The 8,689-nt window shown below is 58.2% G+C and overlaps 1 protein-coding gene across 1 annotated transcript in view; it reads left to right on the forward strand.

Annotated features, from left to right (window-relative positions):
* Positions 1–4,787, forward strand: part of LOC106147002 — a 19,260-nt gene extending 14,473 nt beyond the window's left edge. The window contains exons 2-4 of the mRNA XM_013506433.1: positions 2,676–2,854; positions 3,344–3,632; positions 4,043–4,787. Coding sequence (XP_013361887.1) covers positions 2,758–2,854; positions 3,344–3,632; positions 4,043–4,343 — 687 coding nt within the window. The 5' untranslated portion in view covers positions 2,676–2,757 and the 3' untranslated portion in view covers positions 4,344–4,787. The remainder of the gene's footprint in view (positions 1–2,675; positions 2,855–3,343; positions 3,633–4,042) is intronic.
* Positions 4,788–8,689: the final 3,902 nt, after the last annotated feature.

Here is an 8,689-nt window from a genome sequence, read left to right on the forward strand (position 1 = left end):
GAACTCCCATCGATCCTCCTGCCTCAGCCTCCCAAGTGCTGGGATTACAGGCGTGGGCTACCACGCCCCGAGGTATTTCCTTCTGAGAAGGGAAATGATGAGGCCATTCTTCCTGGGTTCTTCCAGCACATAGCAGGGACGGCGACTCCTCTCCCCATCTCTCTCTGTCCTCTGCTCCATATGTGCTTGGCCCTGGGCCCTCCGGGCCTCACTGTTCACACACCCCATTCGGGTCTGCACCCCACAGCCCCGCTGCTTCACTAGACCCACAGGCCCCCAGTCATAGCCTCCTGAGTTAGGGTTAGGGTTAGGGTGAGGGTCGAGGTAGCAGTTAGGGTTGGGTTCTGGAAGCGACTTTTGGCCCATCCTAGTGCAACCTGCACTGTTTCCAGACAAACCAGAATCTATCTTCTCTTCCACAGGCTGTCCTGGCCGCCAGCGCCTTCATCTCCACCCGCAGCAGCACTGCTCTTCCCGCCTTGAGTCTCCGAATTTGGGGGGGGTCCGCTTCGGGACGCTCGAGACCCCTGCCCTGCGCAGGCTACGGTGTGGGGCAGATTCTCCTGCTGGCCTGAGCCCCCGGCAGCCAGCCACTGCTCACACTAGCAGTGCCCCCGCGGCCCCACGCTGTCCAGGCCCCACTGTCCGGTGGATCAGGCAGGGACGGGGTGAGGGAGGAAGACGTACAGACCTTAAGTGTGCCTGGGCCTCGGTTTCCACACCCAGACTGGGGAGCAAAAACAGGACAGTATGCTACGGGAGACATGACCTTATGTTCTTATTTTTGTGCAAAACCGTGGTAGGAATCCTCCATGCAGTTCTGGTCATGAAGCCAGATGTCTTAGTCACTGTCCTCTTGCTGGGACACCCGAAGCTCGAAGGAGGAGAGGGTTATTTTGGCCCGGGTTTCAGTCCCTGGTCGCCGGTTTCCAATGAGGAAACCGCATGGCGAAGGGGCTGGTGGAGGAGAGGCGCTCACTTCTCGGCGGCCAGGAAGCGAGCGGGAAGGGAGATAAACCCTTCCAGGTCACCTGCCTCACTGCCCGCTTCCGCAGGGAGCAGGCCCCAACCCGGCCACTAGTCGGTCCAGCACCCTCATAATCCAGCTGCCTCTCCAAAGCCCGGCCTGTGGGCGCCTTGGGACCTCTGACGTCAGCCCCAGCTGATGACTAAGGGGAGCTGTCATCCTGCAGAAGGGCGAGCTCTCCCCGGAGACCACAGAGGCAGAATAACAGCGGCTGGGCTGTAGGAAGTCTGTGTGCTCCTAAACCCCGGAACAGCAGAGGCACAGGAGCCTCCTAGAGACCCAGAGGGAAGAAATGCAGCCTCACACATTTCATCTGGGGGAGACAAAGGCAGGAATGTGTGGGTGTGGCTGCTCCAGGCTGGGGACAGGCTGGCGGCAGTTCTAGCTGTCTCTCCACATCCCGGCTCCTGTTGGCCGTGCTATCTCTCTCTCTCCGTCTCTCTCTCTCTCTGTCTCTCTCTCTCTGTCTCTCTCTCTCTTGCTTTTTTTTTTTTTTTTTTGGTCTTTTTGAGACACAGTCTCGCTGTGCAGTTCAGGCTGGCCTTGAGCTCACTTTGTAGCCCAGGCTGGTCTCGAACTTGCAACGATCCTGCAGCCTCAGCCTCCCGAGTGCTGGGATCACAGGTGTGCGCCCCCACGCCCAGCCATGCTCCCTCTCTTGCCCCGGTCGCCCCGTCTCCATGCCTGTAAAATGGGGTTCATGCCAACCTCACAGGCTTCCCTCCAAAGAGAAAGCCAGACGGCTACAAAGAAAGCCAAGTGCATGGACAGTCTGCGAGGTAACTGGTCTACCTGGTGAGGGACCAATGGTTGCTGCCACTGTCACTGTCCTTTGGTCTTTGTGTTCAAGTTGGCGTCTGGCTGTGCAGCTCAGGCTGGCCTTGAGCTCGCTGTGTAGCCTCTTGAGTGCTGAGAGGACGGCCGTGCTGCTGTCATTGTTGCGGCCTCCACAGTGGCTTTCGGAACCGACAACTAACTTTTTGGAACATTGTGCACCAAGCTCTGAGTCGCACGAGTCGAGCTGGTCATCTACTCGAGTCCTGGAGGTCCTGCACTGCCCAGGTGGCAGTAGGGTCCACACTGCAGCACACGCACAGTGAAAGCCAAAACCGCTCATTCACACTGGCGTCCCGGGCACAGAGTGAAAAGGCATGTGTGCCCGCAGATCAGCTGGCCCTCTGCCACCGGCGGGACTGGGTCACTTATGAGCTCGACAGCCCCTTTCCCATTTGAAACCTGGGGATGCTGACCCTGCCCAAAGACCTCCAGAGCTGCCCTGGCCACCATCAGGGCAGTGGATGGAAAAGTATTTTTTCTTTGTTGTTGCTGAGGCAGGGTCTCACTATGTAGCCCAGGCTGGCCAGAGACTGGTGCCAATCCTCCTGCCTCAGCCTCTCGAGAACTGGGACTACAGGTGTTGGCCACCTCGCCTGGCCAGAAAAGCACTTTCAGTGTTGTTACTGGTGCCGGTTAAGCCACACACCACATCTCGCTGCAGGTGGGACCTGCACACGGGCCGAGTGCTGGGGCCAGCGGCAACTTAGCAGCGCATCTACTCCTGTGATTTAACGCACCAGACACTGAAGTCCTCAAGCCGGGGTTGCCGGCCAGGACTGGCGCCATCTGTGTCTTCTGGCTTCCCTTCCAGGCTGTTTGCCCCGGGGGCCTGCAGGACGCCTCCAAGCAAGGTGAAGACGACTCTACTGCTCCTCAGGGTATGCCCGTTCGCCATGAGGGACACAGCCCTCCTCAGTGCCCAGTCAGTGCATGGCCCCTCTGAGAGGCTCGGGACAGCGCGGCAGCACCTGGAAGCCGGGGGCACAGCAGGTGGATGGGAGTGGGGGCAGTGGGGGCACCAGGAGCCCAAGGGGCGAGTGCAACAGCTCGTGCAGCGCAGCCTGGTGAAGGCAGGGAAGCTGAGGCCCAGGGAGGGGCACGAGTGTTAGGACGTGGGGGTGGTTTGCTGTTTGCGGGGCAGCTGTTCGGAGAGGGGTGGCCCAGGCATCCGGTCGCCCCCTCTTGGAGATGCTTGTGAGTCCTGGGAAAGTACCCTGCTTTTGCTGAGGCGCGGCAGCTGCTAGGGACCTGTCTGGCTGAACCCCGCAGGCTGACACCCTCCACCTGCACACCCCACCAAGAGCGGCCCCCAAGGCGAGGGCGAGGCTGCGGCGCCTGGGCCCTGCTGCCCCATATGGTCACCGAGTAGCTCCTGCAAGTCCCTCTGAAGTGCATTTTCTCTCCCACGCTGGGTGCTTCCCTGGTCCAAGCCTGGTCCCAGGCCTGAGAACCTTTTCCTACCTCCCTGCCCGCCCGCAGCTCCTCTGCACCACTGCTGTGGATCCCAAGCTCCCCCATCTGGTCCAAGCATCCGAGAAAGACTCTGGCTGCCTCTGCAGCCCTCTGAGCACCGGCACCTTGCAGGAAGGGCCGAGTCTCCCTACACACTGGATCCTTGCCCTGGGACCCAGGGAGAGCTCAGGAAGGAGGGCTGCGGCCCTGGGGTCTTTCCAGAGCAGAGCGGCGGGCCTTGGGACGATGTTGCTGCCAGAGCCCCCAGGCCCCATCGAGAGGGCCCCTGTGGAGACCACAGCCTCCAGCTGGAAGCGTGAGTTCACCACACCCCGGCCTGCGGCCCTCGACCAGCCCTCCCCTCCCCCACCCACTCAGCGTTAGGGCCTCCTGGGGGCCTGTGCTGAGTCCACTGAGCTGCGCCAGACTGCGTTTCCCAGAACTCCCCGCCCGTGGGGCCTTCGTTGGAGCAGCCAGAGGGCCCTTGGGAGAGTCCTTAGGCAGAAGAGAAGCTCGGCTGGCCGGTTCTGGGCTCGTGGAGGGCCGCCAGGCAGCCTGCACGCGGTCACTGGGCCGGTAGCTTAGCTTGCAGGCTGGGGGCAGCAAGGGCCTCAGTCACCAGCTCCTGCACCCAGCACGTGCAGCTGTGGGTGGGGCCTCAGGTCACCTGTATCCTGGAGCTGGAGGCTGGGGAGCCAGATGCAGTGCCAACGTCCCCTTCCCCAGGCCTCCCTGTGACCTCAGGCCCAGCAGGCACACAGAGATGAACTTCTCTCGGATAAACGGACGTGCTCCCACGCTGCAGGATGAACCCCTCCTCTCCAGGCACAGAAGGCCCAGCGGATGCTGTGGGACAGGCACCTCCAAGGCCCTGGGGACAGGAACACTGGCGCTGCCATTCTCTGGGGCCTGGGTCGGGGTGGTTAGGTGGCTGTGCGGAGTCCCTGCGCGGCGACACATGGCTGACAAGCCGGGTGCTGGGGCCCTGCGGCTGGACAGCACGGTGAGCCACGGAGCCACTCCATGACCTTGCTGGGGCGGAGAGGGACCTTTGGGCTCTGACCACCAGCAGGGTCAACCAAACAAGCGCGTGTTATTTTTCTTCCTGTTGGTGCCGAGGTCAAAGGCCCTGGGGCTCAGTCAGCAGGGGAGAGGGACGTGGCCTCTATGTGGTGCTTTTGTAGCTGTCCTCCAGGAAAGAGCTCTTTGGGGTCTCGTTTCCCATTTGTCACAGGTGAACACATTCATAAAATATAACAGAGAGAAATCTTTGGTTTGATTTTTTTTTGGTACCGGGAATCGAATTTGGGACCTTGCGCTTGCCAGGCAGGTGCATGCATCCCTGAGCTATATCCCTGGCCCAGGAGAGAAATCTTTGGGAAGATGAATGCAATCCTCCACACAGAGAGAAAATAACATCACCAGCGTCTAGGAGGTGACAGAGGGTGAGATAAGGGGTGACAAAGTGCAGTGATGAGGGATTCGCCCGTGCTCCCGGTGCCCTGGGGTAGCTGTGCCCCACGGCAGCTTAGGAGACATTTCAAAACAACCAGGAGAGTCCAGAGGGTCCCAGCACACAGAACAATGCATGTTCAAGGCTGTGGAAATGTAATTACTCAGATTTCATCCTGACACATGGCAGACAGGTGTTAGATGATCGTACTGTATCCTATAAAGATCTAAAAATACGATGTGTCATGTTTTAAATGTTCTTCTTTTTTTGTGACCAGGGGCTCACTCCAGCTAAACAGGCGCTCTACCGCAGCCCTTACTGTTTTTTACTTTGTTAAATTGCTCAGGACGGCCTGGAACTTGCAATCCTCCTACCTCAGGCTTCTCCTCCTGAGTAGCTGAGATCACAGGTGTGGGCCGCCAGGCTTAGCTTAAAGAAAATGAAATGCAACAGGAATTAAGACGCATTCTATCCGTGTACCAGGTCTTCACTGTGAGTGTGGTCATCATGCACAGCCTCCACGGACTAATAAAAATAAAAGTTAGAAAAACTGAAATGCAAAAATAAATTTTAAAAAATCCTAGCCCAGACTTTTCCTGGCATTCACAGGCATAGACTCAGGCCACCCTTTGCCAGCAATGCTCCTGAACGCCTGGTCTCCACGCCAGCACGGGGCCTCATCCCAGGCTGGCGACAGCGACTCCTGGGTCGGTGGTGTGTGGCCCCCGCTTTGAGCAAGCAGCTCCCAAGGTGCCGCCAGCCCAGGTTGGGGGTTGGCTTCGGCTACGGGAGTGGGGCGGACCAGAGGACTTGTCCAGGAGTGTGTGTCAGGAGTCCTGGAAGTGGAGACCGAGCAGAAGGATCTTGAGGACCGCTGGCCACCAAGGAAGCAGAGTGGCTGCCTCTGGGCTTGAACACAGATGGACACTGAGGCGGGCAGGCGACACATGGGCTTGGGGAGCCAGGTCTGCAGGGCCACGCCTGCTGCTCCTGCAGCTCCTGGACCTCAGCAGTGTGGGGGTCCCCAGAAACACCGGGTGCTGCAGTGCTCAGGACAAGCATGGCGGGGGCATGTCCCTGTGTCCTCGGTACAGCTGAGACGCTCTATGAGCCCTGTCACCTCTGGGGAGACTTTGATTGTATTCCATGCGTCCTCAGAGGGGCTGTCACACCCTAGGCGGGCAGACAATCGTATGGTTTCTAGATCTAAACTCAGATGTGGGAGCATGGATTCGCTCTCTGAGGTGTCAGTTTCCTATGGTCAACCTCAGTCCAAAAATACATGGGAAATTCCAGAAAAAAACAATGCCTCAGTTTTAAGTAGCTTTCCTTGCTCTGTGGCGTTACGGCGTTCTATTTGACTGGTGGTAATTACAGCTAACCTCTTTCTGTGCCCAGTTTATAGGCTAAGCTTTCCCGTAGGTGTGTGCGCACGTGCGCGAAGACACGCCACATCCACAGGGTCTGACGCCGCCTGGGGCTGCAGGCCTCACGGTGGCTTGGAACTCAGCCCTGCAGCGGGGGCCGGTTGTGTGCACCATCGAGGTTTCCGGGGGTTTCCTGAGGGCGGGAAGGCCTTGGAGTGGGCCCAGAGGTGCTGCCATCCTGCTCTTGTGTAGCCGGGCACCTCCAGCCAGAACCGTCTGCTCCCAGGAGCGTGTGGGGCTCCTGTGCCCCCCAGGCTGGTGAGACCCACAGTATCCGAGCTGTAGGAGCCCCAGCCCCTCCCGTGGCCGCTGCTCTTGTACCCGGGTGGCTTTCAGGTCCCACTACCCTCGCCCAGGGTGCTGCAGGAGGGTGCGGGAGGCCCGTGCGGGCAGTGGATAGCGCTGCCCTGTGTGCGTGGCCCTGCGCTCACCGCTGGAATCTGTACTGGCTGAACCCCACCGGCCTCCCCTCTCGCCCCCGCTCCCTGGGGTCCAACTCACAGACAGCCTGGCGGCAGCCGCACCCCCCAAACTCCCTCCCCACCCACTCGGCCCTCCCAGTGGGCTCCTGCTTATGCTCAGGGATCTCAGAGTACAGGCTGGGTCCTGCCAGCCCCGGCTGAGACCTTCTTGTCGGAGCTCAGCTTGGTCGGCAGGGTCGGACCAAGCACGCCTTGGGCTTGGGACAGTCAAGCTCCCGCCTGCTTCCTGGTGGTGGCCCAAGTCACCACCTCTGCCTCAAGTGTTCCTCCTTGCAATGCCCACGCCTGGCACAAAACTCAGACCCCAGCCTTTCCCTTGCCACCCCGACCTCCGCTGGCTTCCACCGCCCTCCTCGTTCCCTTGCTAGTGCATAGTTGTGGTGGTTTGTAATAGCCGGTTTGCTGTTTTATTACTGCCTGTCTTTCCACCGGCCTGTTAATTTCCCGAAGGCGGGGACCACATCCATCTCGCCCGCTGCTGTACACTCAGCCCCTGGCACGGTGCCGGAGACACACACAGCGCTGGTAACTGGGCGGGGAGTGAGCGTGGCATGTGGGACCCAGCACTGCTGCGGGGAGGGACAGCGGATCTCACACACTGCTCTGCCCCCGGCCTAGCACTGCCAGGGAGGGCTACCACGGTCAGGAGACCAGGGCGGCTGCCATTGGAGAGGGCACAGCCCCCGGAACCCAGGGCCTCACTTTCTTGGGAATCTGCAGTCTAGAGCCAAGGGTATATAGCCCAGCGGCACAGCTCCTTCCCAACAAGTGCATGCTCATGAGTTCGATTCCCGGTACCCCCCCAAGAAAGATCTGGAATTTCCCAAAAGATAAGTTGGCACTTCCTCCTGGTAGCTGAGCTGGTTAGAGGGCGATTCCTCTTGTGACTGGGCTAGCAGATATTTCCCAAAGCTGGGCAGCAGAGAAGAGGGGCCCTGGTCACTGGTCACCCCCTCCTGCAGCGCCAGCAACATCAGCAGCTCCAAAGGGCTCAGAAGATTTGTGGGTTTGGGGTTCTGCATGTGTCTGCGGAGTTCTCGTGAAAATTACGCGGCACCTGGCACCGCCATATTGATGTTTTGTGCGGTTTTTATTTTCTAGGAATTTTCATGCCTTTGACCTCCTTGCTTTAGCCAACTTAACCGCTTAGACAGTGCTCTGCGGGAGAAAGTAGAGAGAAAGAATAGCGTTAACCATCTTGTGTATACCAGGGCTGTGGAGGGTACATTGTCAGTTCCTGCTTTACAGGAGACCAGGAACAAGAAGTGGCTGAACGTCATCAACTGAAAACTCACTACAAGTCCTGCAACAGAGCAGCTCCCATGCCCACATACTAAGGGTCTGTGATGGGTGTTTTTCACTGGGTTAAAGGTGAGCATTCACCACGTAACCCACCCGCAGGGCATTCCCTGGAGGAGAACTCGAAGTTCATGAAGACAAATAACGTGTTTGGCAGCCAGTAAGTTCTGGGAGCTCTTGGCCGGGGCAGAAGGAGGTTAGAAGAGCTTGTTTCCCCGGAGTGAAAATCTCACCGGGCCTGGATGTCTTAAGCTCATTAGTCCCTTCAGCTTCGTGGGCTTCGGTGTCCCCAATAACAAAACAGAGAGATTTTTTGTTGTGTTTTGTTTTGTTTTTGTTTTTTTTTCCGGTACTGGGGATTGAACTCACGACCTTGCACTTGCCAGGCAGGCGCTGTGCCGCTGAGCTAAATCCCCAGCCCCAAAACAGAGAGATTGACTGGTATGCAAACAGCATCCTAACCCAAAAATCCGAACTCCCAAACATTCTGAAATCCAAAAGTTCTTTTTTTAATTGTTTGATTCCATTGAATTAAAGTGATTTAACACATTTACTTAAAGTTCAAAAGCAATAAAAACTAATGTTGGTGGTACGGGCAGAGTAGGGGTCACTTCTGTAGAGGGGTTTGAGTGAAGAAAGGGCATGAAGATTTGTGAGCTGCTTCTTTAGAGCAGGGGGCTGGAGCTGTCACTGTGCACCCTGCTGCTGCACG

This window comes from Chinchilla lanigera, unplaced genomic scaffold, assembly GCF_000276665.1.
Source record: "Chinchilla lanigera isolate Chin_1 unplaced genomic scaffold, ChiLan1.0 scaffold00110, whole genome shotgun sequence".
In the NCBI taxonomy this organism is placed as follows: Eukaryota; Metazoa; Chordata; class Mammalia; order Rodentia; family Chinchillidae; genus Chinchilla; species Chinchilla lanigera.